The sequence below is a fragment of the Mercenaria mercenaria genome, chromosome 18 (assembly GCF_021730395.1).
Source record: "Mercenaria mercenaria strain notata chromosome 18, MADL_Memer_1, whole genome shotgun sequence".
Classification (NCBI taxonomy): Eukaryota; Metazoa; Mollusca; class Bivalvia; order Venerida; family Veneridae; genus Mercenaria; species Mercenaria mercenaria.
In genome coordinates this window covers 57,493,526-57,506,724 of record NC_069378.1, presented here as the reverse complement: position 1 = coordinate 57,506,724, position 13,199 = coordinate 57,493,526, and the positions used below count along the sequence as shown (strand labels likewise).

Genomic DNA, 13,199 nt, shown 5'->3' with positions numbered 1-13,199 from the left:
TTCTACGTTATAAGCTACGTGACCTCTGGGGCAGTACTATGCAATAGCTAATCAATATCATCGCTCCAGTTCAGGTGATATGAGGTCATCGTTTATTCACGTGACCATAAATTTGCATATTTGTATTCATACACGTGGTTGTTTTAATTAAAACGTTGACTTCAGTTTTTATTGATTTTAGTCGCCGAATTTACATTAAAAATGGTATTAAGGCATATATTGTAGCTTTGCATATTCAGCACGTTGTGTAGATAATTGTTTACCTGGAAAGCTTGGAACTATTTTTGGTTGTGTTGTTAGGATGGTCTTAAGAACTGACAAGATTTCTCAAACTGAGTATTCTTTTCAACACTGGTGGCAGCAGCCACCAAAAATCATATTTTAAAAATAAGCAATCTTTGATCACTGATAAGTGTAAATAATGATTTGTTAAATCTTCGATCAAATCCATTACTTGGTCAAAATCAGATTAACCTACTTTGTTATTGACATATAGAAAGCGGTTCAATCTGATATCTTCAGTGTGGTTGAAAAGAAGGGCAGGTTAGATATAAATAGACAATTTCTGCATATGTTCTGAAAAAGAAAGTAGAAAGTAGACACGTTTTGCATAATCAGTTATGATTATATGTATGTATACTGGGTATAGAATCGGTGATATATCGTTTAAAGAGATCTTTCAAGAATATACATTTTTGATTCGAACATTATGCATATATTATATGCATTACGATCTTTAAATAAAGTAGCATATATGTAAGAATTTTGTTATAATCATGTTGTTGCTTAACATACGAGCCTTAAATCTGTTGTGAAATAGTAACCACATTATTTAATGTATTCACGAATGGTTGCATTGACCTGAATTGACTATCGATCTTTCTGAGAAAATTCCCATTTGTCCGCATTCAGACAATATGTATTTTTCTCATAAAACTTATCTGTTTAAATTAGTCTTGAAATGACGTCAGAGTCCACTACGAAACTTTCGAGTATTTTTGTCGTTAAGTTTTCAAAATATACTAATTTTCGCAACACAAGCTCATATTTTATTTTTCTTTGTCCACGTCAGTTTCAAGTTTGCGTTTCACTTTTCAGTTATAATAAAAAGTTCCAGTACAGTGTAAAAGAAATGATCAATATTCTCTGATGATTACTATAGTGTATGTCATCTTTTAAGATTCATAGGACAACCCGATAAATCTAAAAGGCCAAAGCGTTTTCCCAATGTAAATTTCGCAACGTAACTCAATACACGGTAGTATAGTTTAGAATGTTTGTTAGCTCACCTGAACACATTGCAATAAGGTGATTAAACGGGTGTTTGTCCCTTTTTCTTACAGGTATTAATGCAGATAATTTTGTATTAATTGGTCTTTGTCACGGTGTTATTTAGAAAGGTTTCGATTACATACCGTTCAGATGAACCGAAAACATCATTTATATCGATATTGACGTTTGGATTTCATATTAGATATATAAGATAAAACTAAACTAAACTAATTTCATATTGGGTACGTGTTCTCATTTTAATGTGCGTCGTTGCATTGTATTTTCTTTTTCCTATTTTTTTTTAATTTATTTACGTCTTTATTTTCAATTTTATTCAGGCTATTCCGACCGTTGAAAGTTGTAAGGTGTAACATGTCTGTAGTGATTTGTGCATATTATTTATAGTCATTTTATTTACAAATTCTTGATCAGCAGACACACCCCTTTTAAATGATACCAAAAACATCTTGGGGTCACCAGGCTCAAAATTTACCTATTTTTGGATCTTTGGATCGGATACCTTAAATCCAACATGCATAAAAAATCTAGTGCTAACGTAAGCAATCTTTTTCCAAAATAGATACATGTATTTCAATTTAATTTCCGAAATATGTGTTTGACTTTTGGTGGAAGTTGTATCAGTCCCAGTGATGTGGTTTTATAATTAAAGACATAAATTCTGAGAAAGGAAGGTCCTTCGTAGCCAACAGGTTGACTTCAGAAAAATAATAGCCATCGTGACTTTCGATTCAGGCGACACTCATGATAGTTAATTCAGTCGCAGTATGGGTACAACAAAAGTGTTTGCTCTCTTGGTAATAAAAGTAGCATGTCATTGTCGTTTATCAATATTAACCTTTATAAATTTCAAGTATGTAGACATGACGTGTTTTCCACCGTTAAAAGCAAACGATACGCTCAGAAATCGGTTATCTGACATTCATGGCGAGGTTGAAAAGGACAGGTTAAATATAAATAGACAATTTCTGCGTATGTTCTAAAAAGGGAAGTTGGTAGAAAACAAAAAAAAAACGACTTAGTCATGATAGAACTTTGGAATTTGTAAGTTATTTTAGAAGAAATGTTTATGAAATAGACTAAGAATTAAGTTATGGTAAAATAATTCGTGGCGTATTCAGAAAATTTTGAGGCTATCCATGTAAAATATAGAAAAAACATGTTTCATAGCATAATGCTTAAACCAGCCTCTAAAAATATTCACCATAATCAGATACGCAATTTTCTATCCGGGATATCTATATTAAAATCTGTAAAAAGATCCCTTGGAAGCAAAGAATGCAAGCAAAAAGAATAATAGCAGACTCGGTTTGATTGAGCCTGTTCATGAGAGGTAATGAAGTGTGCAACACCACTCACGCCCCCTAGCACCGGCTTAAGTGGCCCTCTATTACACATATGTTGAATGAACTCCATGATACCAAAGTCAAAGGACCAGAAAATATAACAACTTGAATGCCAAAGAGTAGTCTGCTCTTGGTATACTATGCAAACACTGATACACTGCGCTTCTAGTGCGCTTTGGGAATTGTAGCGGAATCACCAGGACTTAGGTCGGCAGAATATGAAGGGTGCTGCAATTGCTTGATCTGCTGGCCTTGTAAAAACCATTATACAATATTGTTCTTGTGTATAGATGCATTGTCATAAAATAGGCAGATATCCTGTAAATCAGTTCGTGGGCGACGTTTAACGAAATGTTTCCTAACTGATTTTAGACCAGTACCTGTAAAATGTCGAGTAATAGATCCGCCGGATGAGCTTGGTATTTGCACAATAGGGCCTTTGAAATTTAAAAAAAAATGTGTAAAGAGCCCTTTTGCAAACTGTTTGCGATATCTGGTCGTTCTTCCCTTTCCTAAAATCACTGTAAGATCGGAAACAGATGTGTTATTTCTGGCTGTGTCCTCCTCTCACTGAATAAATATGTTCAAACGGATTAAAACAATACAAAGTTGAAAGTTGTAAATGCATCCATGAAGACAGCGGTTGACGAGGAGACGAGAAGAAGTTCAACTCTTTTCCATCTGATCCAGCTGTTTTTCCGGGGGATCAGATTGTTGTGAAAATGCTATAAAGCAAAGAGATATTGATTATGAGAACAGCTGGACAGCTGGCAACTTCCAGCAATGAATAAGAATAAGAAAAAGATAAATAGAAAAAGTAGAAACTTCACAGGTCGCTCAACACGAAATACGATGTAGAGGTACAACATATTATCAATGCCATCTTTATGAGGCTTCTGTTTGTTCTTACTGCGTTCTTACACTCGATACCAAAGGCAATGTCAAGGGAATACTATCAAGTAAAGGTCTAACTAATGTTAGCTGTTTGGATTACATTGAGCTTTATCAGGACAGGCAACATTTCTGTATTAGTAATGATTTGGGTAACTTAGTAGCAGGGTGAAGGTTCCGCGAAAAACAGAAATACTGCTACACCAAGCGGGGCAGTTGATCCTAAATAACAATAACCTTCTGGTGTTCAGCTCTAAGGAGACTAGCATTTATCGACTCCGAGGAAACTTTAAACAAAGTCAGCGAGTTGGGTTTATATCAACCATTGTCAATATGTTGTAATTCTGAAAAAGTAAAGTATATGTTGGAAGTCAAGGTTGCAACTAGCTGGCAGTTTTCCGTCTATAACAAGTTTCACAAAGAGCCTTATTATTATTAAGAAACAGCGCGTTTTATTTGTTGAAACGATATGTGAAATAAAATCCGCCAAACTTTGTGCTCTCCATTATTAAAATTTTCATGCCATAAGATCTTTGTACAGTATATTAGAGACGTCAGAACTGTAGAAGCTGAACGAAGGAGTTGTGTCTAATTATTTTGTGTCTTACGTATTGATATTTTCTCAAAGACATCAAAATTTTTGTTTTTTATTTTATCAAAACCGGAAGATTGCATATATGCATATATATTTGAAATTTTTAAAGGTATGCAATTGCATTTGATTGGTACTGGGATATTTTATCAGTCTGAGCCAAAAAGGTATGTTTTAAAACAGGGATTAGCTTCCGAATTCATGTATTTCAAATCTATCCTGTTTGAGTATCCAAGATAAGTAAGGAGGTAATAACAAATCTAGAAACTGGCATTTCTAATGAATTTCGGTTAGATATATATCTTGGACAAATATAATATAATAGTTGCTATATTTATATCATAAATTTGGCAAAGTTTGTCAAATAAATTTATATATATGCTAAAATAAATCTACCAAAGTTGGACAAACAGGATTTTAAATAAAAACACCTCCAATGAAAATCTAAGTTCTATTAAGTAATCCTTGAACACAGATGTTAAGGGTAAATGATAAAAATCTGATTAACCATTAAAGCAAACGATACTTTGTACTTTGTGACACATAGAAAGCTGTTATCTAATATAGTCGATATGGTTAAAACGTATGACAGTTAATATAGACAGACATTTCTGCGTATGTTCTAAAAATCGAAGTAGATAGAATATGATAAAATTTTCAGTATTTCTTTGCAGGAAAAGTTTAAAACAAACAGTTTTACTACTTAGTGAAATTAAGATTTAGTCTTTAGAGAACTATGGAATTTATCATTGATTTTAGAAGAAATTAATTTATATCAAATAAGTTAAGTTATGATAAACTAACAAACACGCACAGACATGCATAAAATTGTTTATAGATAACGTAGTTTGTTCATATGTTATGATTTCTATACTTCAAGTGAATAAGCTAGATGGATATATTCTCTTGAAAAAACGAAACTGGATTTTGTAGGCATACGTTTAAAACATGGCGGTTTCTGGTCGTAAAATATCGGATTTCAAAGGTTCAGTGTCAATAGGTTCAGCCGAAGACTTCACGCATAGTTGTGTCCCTTGTTTATCTGATGACCAACATGTAGAAGCTCATGGATTTTGTGTTGATTGCCAGGAATATTTATGTAAAAACTGTCTTCACTGCCACAAAAAAACGAAAGCCTCGAAGCACCATCAGTTGCTTGATATAGATAAAGTGGACAAACATGCCAAAATTGGACAAACATCAGATGTCTGCACTGAAAAATGTACAACTCATAAAAATGAAGTTATCAAGTTCTTTTGCCCGAAGCATGAAGAGCTAGGCTGTACTGAGTGCATGATAATTAAGCATAGGACCTGTGACCTTGATTATATACCAGATACATGCACAGGTATAGGGGACAGTAAAGAATACAAAGAGACAATGGATACACTGGCGAACAAACTTAAAGAAGCGGACGATATTAGTAAAAAAGTTATAGAAAGAAACCAGGAAATACATGTTTGGCATGACGAGGTGATAAGAGATATAACAAAATTCAGAAAAGAAATAAATGATCATTTAGACGCATTGCAAGAAAAGATTGAGGAAGAAGCTGCTAAACGAAAGTCCTCAGATGATCAGGAAGTAAATGCCGTTCTCGATGTATGCGCAACACTTACTTCTAACATTAAAAAAATACAGTCCAGTTTAAATCAGCACAAAACGGCAAAACAAAGTGGTGACCTTTTTATAGCAATTAAACGGGCGAAACTATCACTACATTCAGAAGAGGTGAAACAGGCTGAGAATATCCTTGGAAAGAAAATTAGTCCGCGGTTTGAATGCAACAAAGCTCTTAAAAATATTATATCAGTAGAAAGCTTTGGTCAACTGATTGAACATTCAACTAGTGTTGCTTCAGCTTTTAAGATGCTTACCAGTTCTACCAAGCTGTTACATGCTCCAAAAAGGAACATTTTATTATTTCACAAAGAAGATATAAATATTAAAACAGACACGGATAGTCAACCATGTAGTATATTTGGTTGTGTCCTTCTTTCATCTGATAAACTTGTTTTAACGGATTATAACAATAGAAAGTTGAAAGTTGTAAATACTAGTACATTGGCGAAGGCAGTAGTTGACGAGAAATCATTAGTCTCTAATCCATTTGATGTGGCCGTTCTTCCCGAGAATCAGGTTGCTGTGACAGTGCCAGGTAAGGGAGAAATATTGATTGTGACAACAGCAGGGCAGTTGGCAATTTCCCGCAGTATTAAAGTTCAAGGACAATGTAGAGGTATAACCTATCATCACGACCACCTTTATGTGGTTTGCACTAATCCTAGATGCATTCTTATATTGGATACCAAAGGCAATGTTAAGAGCACACTTTCTCTTGAAGATAAAACTGGATTTGTAAAACCATGTTACATTGAGCTCAGTCAGGATGGCCAACTGCTCTATATCAGTAATGATGTATCTGGCATAATGGGAAGTATAACATTACAAGGTGAAATATACGCTAAATACAACGGTGTAAGGACACCTAGGGGACTGTTGAAGCTAGATGACGGATCCCTTCTTGTGTGTAGTTTTAGGAACAAGAGTATTTTTCGACTAAAAGCAAACTTCAAACAAAGCCAACAAATAGGGAATGGTTTTTTAAATAATCCAATGTCTATATGTTGTAGTCCTGATAAAAGAGAGTTATATGTTGGTGGTGACGAGTGTGACCAACTGAAAGTTTTCAGTGTACAATAGTACATTGTTAAAGCCTGAAATTGCAAACAGTGTTACAACCATTTAACTATAAAAGATACTGCGTTGGACATTAGACGAAATGATGTCTGAATTCAAAACCACCGAACAGTGTAATAAGCATTATGAACATTTTTATTTCTTAGGATTTATACAGTATTAAAATATCTAAACTGTACAAAACTTAACAAAGTATTTTGATTGATTATCGCGTGCTTTACGTATTGTTAACTTTTCAAAGAAATAAAAGTGGTTGATTATCGAAACTGAAAATATTATAAATATGAATACTGTTTTGGAAATAATATAGATATGCTTAGAACGCTTTAAATGATGAAAACTTTTGTGGAATTACTTCAATTATGTGTCAAAATGTCTTGATGCAGAGACATTCAGAATATTGGCGTTAGTAACTAGTTGCTCTTTGTTTAAATATTACATATAACTCTATTTGGTTGCGAGTGTTAGGGGTTCACTTTTAACTTAAGAAAATGATGGAGATAATGAGTAATGAGTTTGCACACAGTTACACCCCTACCACTGTCCTGTTTGCAAGGCGATGTCCGAATAAGTTCTTTTATTTGTATTTTAGGCCTCTTTGTATATTGCCATTTGCTTACACTTTATGTGTATCTGTGTACATATTATTCATGTGCACATCAACACATATATTGCTTATAAAATTTTGTTTTTATGGCGCTGCGTTGTTAGAACGAGGCTTTTTCAATATAATTTTAAGGGGATGGGGTATATTTATAACTCTTAAACCGAAAACAATTTTCTGAACCATATTGCATTCGGCGTATTTGTGATACTTTTGTTATTTAATCCTGGTTAAACCGCATATGTAGATATAACATTACAGCAAATTGATTCCAAATTATCTTTGCAAACGGGTAGTTAGATTAGAAAGACTTTTTATGAATACAACTTTCATACTACTAAGGATGTAGGAACGTATTTTTTTTCTAACGTTAAGAATTTTTTCATACTCAGTGAGCTTGAAGAACATTAGTTTCCAAGACAAACAAGAGAAGAAAAAACTTCGGTACCGAACTCGTTTTGATTTTATAGGGCATTTTCTTCACCCACTGTTTAAGCATTTTTGTAAATTTGTAAAATTGAAAAAATGGTGGTACTTTATAAAACATATAATATTCCACTTAATGTTATAGGGATTTCAGGTCTTACAGGTTAATATGAAAACAAGGTGATGTCAGTATTATATTAGCATAAATGTCACTAACAAATCTCTTTCATTTTTACATGTTGACATAAATACCCCACCCACATTATTTTCAATGGAAAAATAAAACGTATTTAGGTCTACAAAAAAAAATTCTGACGTTAAGATTTTCAAAATATTTTGCTGCTTTAATGACAAACAAAAATTCTTCATATTGGAAAGAATATAGTTGGGGTCACCGTGCATCTATGAGGTTTATTAAAAAGGTGCTATCTTGGAAACTTTTATTTCAATTATAGCTTATTATTATATGTATCAGTCAGGAAAATATCAAAACTAAACCTGACCTACATTAATACATATTTGAAATCACCCATCCCTACCCCATTGTAAATCTTACGTCAATTTTAGGCAAATGCCAGCCGAAAATAAGTGTGAACATTTTTTGTTCGCAAAAAGTAGAATCCATTTGGTTAAATGGTACATTATTAGCCATATTTTAATTATTTATCATTAACTTTTGGCAAAACCTTTGTTAGAAAGCAATATTCGAAGAAACATTTTTTCAAAATGGCGGATATCCCGAACAAAACGCTCGTACCTCCTTAACGTATCATCTTTATAAAAATGTTGACTACACTAGTTTTGAGCTTTACATTTATATGCTTGTGTTTAAATAAAAGGTATGTAAGCTATTTGTGTTTATTTAATAATTTAAAGTAAGGATATTACAATGTTTTAATGTTCACGTTCCATCCTGATGTTCCGTGTTTCTTTACCCGCAGACCGAATTATCGTACTCTAGATTGCCAGACCGTTGTCTACGTGTATGCATAGAAATATCTTTATAATGTGCATGAAATATCCTGTTGTATACCTGATATCTTAAACAAAAGAGACTATCCTGTTGTATGCCTAATATCTTAAACAAAAGAGACTATCCTGCTGTATACCTGATATCTTAAACAAAAGAGACTATCCTGTTGTATGCCTGATATCTTAAACAAAAGAGACTATCCTGCTGTATACCTGATATCTTAAACAAAAGAGACTATCCTGCTGTATGCCTAATATCTTAAACAAAAGAGACTATCCTGCTGTATACCTGATATCTTAAACAAAAGAGACTATCCTGCTGTATGCCTAATATCTTAAACAAAAGAGACTATCCTGTTGTATGCCTAATATCTAAACAAAAGAGACTATCCTGCTGTATGCCTGATATCTTAAACAAAAGAGACTATCCTGCTGTATACCTGATATCTTAAACAAAAGAGACTATCCTGCTGTATGCCTAATATCTTAAACAAAAGAGACTATCCTGCTGTATGCCTAATATCTTAAACAAAAGAGACTATCCTGCTGTATACCTGATATCTTAAACAAAAGAGACTATCCTGTTGTATGCCTAATATCTTAAACAAAAGAGACTATCCTGCTGTATGCCTAATATCTTAAACAAAAGAGATTATCCTGCTGTATGCCTAATATCTTAAACAAAAGAGACTATCCTGCTGTATACCTAATATCTTCAACAAAAGAGACTATCCTGTTGTATGCCTAATATCTTAAACAAAAGAGACTATCCTGTTGTATGCCTAATATCTTAAACAAAAGAGACTATCCTGCTGTATGCCTAATATCTTAAACAAAAGAGACTATCCTGTTGTATACCTGATATCTTAAACAAAAGAGACTATCCTGCTGTATGCCTGATATCTTCAACAAAAGAGACTAACCTGTTGTATGAATTGAAGACTTCAAAATATCACAATGCTCTGCTATATATACAACTTCTTTCACATTACAATGAGCATACCAACATACATACATACTAACAATAAAGATAATATTTAAGAGTCAGCAAATATCAAATACCAAATAATCCCAAGCTATTCAAAATTAGTGATTATAAAAGTGTATGCACGTAAGAAACAGTATCAAATCCAGTCCTATATATTTTGAGCCGTTTTTTTTTAGTTCACCTGTCTCATAGTGACAGGGTGAGCTTTTGTGATCGCCCTTCATCCGTCCGCCCATCCGTCCACAATCTCTTGTCTGCACGATAGTGATAGTGATTTCATTTATGATTTTATTTTAACCAAACTTGCACACAATTTGTATCACAATAAGATAGATCTTGGTTCTTTTCTTGAACTAGCCAGATCCCGTCATGGGTTTTGGAGTTATGGCCCCTGAAAGGGCCAAAATTAGCTATTTTGACCTTGTCTGCACAATAGCAGCTTTATTTATGATTTGATCTTTACTAAACTTGCACACAACTTGTATCACCACAAGATCTTACTTCCTTTCTTGAACTGGCCAGATTCTATTATAGGTTCCAGAGTGTTGGCCCCTGAAAGGGCCAGAATTAGCTATTTTGACCTTGTCTGCACAATAGCAGCTTCATTTATGATTTGAATTTAATCAAACTTGCACAAAACTTGTGTCGCCATAAGATCTCGGTTCCTTTCTTGAACCGGCCAGATCCCGTAATGGGTTTCAGAGTTATTGCCCCTGAAAGGGCCAAAATTAGCTAGTTTGACCTTGTCTGCACAATAGCAGCTTCATTTATGATTTGAATTTAATCAAACTTGCACAAAACTTGAGTTACCATACGATCTCGGTTCCTTTCTTGAACCGGCCAGATCCCATAATGGGTTTCAGAGTTATTGCCCCTGAAAAGGCCAAAATTAGCTATTTTGACCTTGTCTGCACAATAGCATCTTCATTTATGATTTGACTTTAACCAAACTTGCACACAACTTGTATCACCACAAGATCTTGGTTCCTTTCTTGAACTGGCCAGATTTATTTTTGGGTTCCAGAGTGTTGGCCCCTGATAGGGCTAGAATTAGCTATTTTGACCTTGTTTGCACAATAGCAGCTTCATTTATGATTTGAATTTAACCAAACTTGCACAAAACTTGTGTCGCCATAAGATCTTGGTTCCTTTCTTGAACTGGCCAGATCCCGTAATGGGTTCCAGAGTTATGGCCCCTGAAAGGGCCAAAATTAGCTGTTTTGACCTTGTCTGTACAGTAGCAGCTTCTTTTATGATTTGATTTTAACCAAGCTTGCACAAAACTTGTATCACCATAAGATCTCGATTCCTTTTTATACGCCCGAAGGGACATGTTATGTTATTGCCCCGGTGTCCGTCTTTCTATCTGTCTGTTGGTTAGCAATTTCCCTTCCGCTCTGTAACTCTTGAACCCCTTGAAGGATTTCAAAGAAACCTGACACAAATGTTCACCTCATCGAAATGATGTGCAGAGCGCATGTTTCGGATGGCTCACTTTAAGGTCAGGGTCACACTTAGGGGTCAAAAGCCATATGACTTTGTTTCGTGTGTATATTGCTCTGCCTTTGCGTTGCATTGCGTTGGTCTTGTTTTTATTTGGCAGATCCTTCTTTTGTTCAGTTACAATATTTTTTTTTAATTTCTTCCCTGTTACTTTAAATATCTTATTTAGTAACTTTTTTATTATTGGCCGTAGGAAAAACCCGAGACCACTTTTCTGTGGTACAACGTGGATGGTACCTCCAATTTATAGGTGTATTTTGACATATATGTACCGTTAAGAAAATTTCAACTATATTTTCTCATGATTCTTTTGATTGATTTTTCAAGAAGAGATAATTGAACTTTAGATGTCTGACTAATATTAGCTGTTTGAATTATATCTAGCTTAATTAAGACATGCACATTTCTTTATCAGATATAATTCGGGTAACTTATCGGCAAAGTTTACCTTACAAGAAACTGAAACTGAAACTGCTTTATTTGATTAAACGCCTAATTTTACACATAGTATATTCACTGGCGTTGTACATTAAATAAAAAAAAAAGAAGAAAATTTATGATAAATTATTTACATAATGGTATCAAACAATGAAACACGACATACTTGACAAAATTACTGTACAGTGCAAATTACAACATTGCGTATAAAACATACGTCGATCACACTACATACTAGAGTATACTCAGCATCTCTACCATATTCAGTCCACCAACAGAGAAATAATCATAACCATGATTCAAAGCTTTCAAAAAACAGTGTTTTGAGCTTTTTCTTAAAAGTGTCTACCGAATCAGAATTTCTCACTTCTACTGGTACAAGGTGAAGTGTCTGCGAAATACAGTGATATTATTACACCTAGGGGACTGTTGATCCTAATTAGCGGATCCCTCCCGGTATGTAGCTCTAAGAACAGTAGCATTTATCGACTCCGAGCGAAATTTAAACAAAGCCAGCAAATTTGGACTGGTGTATTTCAACTGTTGTCAATATACTGTAATCCTGAGAAAAGTGAGGTATATGTTGGCAGTCAAGGTTGCAACCTACATGTGTATATCACAAACAAGTGTTATAATCATTGCAATGCTAGTATAAAAGAAAACAGCGCATTGCATTTGTTGAAATGATGTTTGTACATTATTACAAACGCCGAAACTGTAGAAACTGAACGAATGAGTTCTGTCTAATTATGTTGTGTCGAACGTATCGTTTTTTTCTCAAAGAATTAAGAGTTGTTGCTTACTCAAATTGAAGAAGTCATAATTATGCATATCTTTCAAATTTGTTTGTTTGGTTTGGGTTTAACGCCATTTTTAGCTCATCTGATGTTTTGACAAACAAATGAGTTATTGTCACTTAATCGGCGTCGGCGTCGATGTTGCCTAGTTAAGTTTGATGTTTATGTAAGCTTTTCTCCTAAACTATCAAATATATTGCTTTAAAACTTGAAACACTTGTTTACCGTGAATTGTACAGCAAGGATAACTCCATCCTGCTTTTTGCAAAAAATATGGCCCCTTTTGGACTTAGAAAATATCAGATTTCTAGATTAAGTTTTGCGTTTAGGTCCATTTTTCTCCTTAACAATGAAAGATATTTTTTTTTAAACTTGGAGCAGTTATTTGCTTTTAAAAGCTGACTGCACAGCAAGTACCGTATCTCTGCATTGCTTTTTGCAAGAATAATGGCCCATTTTGGATATAGAAAATCAGATTTCTTTGTTAAATTTTGTGTTAAGGTCTGCTTTCCGCCTAAACTATCAAAGTCATTGCTTTAAAACTGGGAACACTTATTCACCATCAAAAGCTGACTGTGTACAGCAAAGACACACAACTCCATCCTGTTTTTTTTTTGTAGTCTATTGCGATTATGATGTTGAAACATTGAAC

The 13,199-nt window shown here is 34.0% G+C and overlaps 1 protein-coding gene across 1 annotated transcript; it reads left to right on the top strand.

Annotated features, from left to right (window-relative positions):
• Positions 1-5,067: 5,067 nt before the first annotated feature.
• LOC123538655 (uncharacterized) lies at positions 5,068-6,822 on the top strand. Its single transcript, XM_045322900.2, has one exon. The coding sequence runs from the start codon at positions 5,068-5,070 to the stop codon at positions 6,820-6,822; it is 1,755 nt and encodes a 584-aa protein (XP_045178835.2).
• Positions 6,823-13,199: the final 6,377 nt, after the last annotated feature.

Bases quoted from the DNA above. Each gene is read 5' to 3' on its own strand.
- LOC123538655 (XM_045322900.2), top strand. From the start codon at position 5,068: ATGGCGGTTTCTGGTCGTAAAATATCGGATTTCAAAGGTTCAGTGTCA.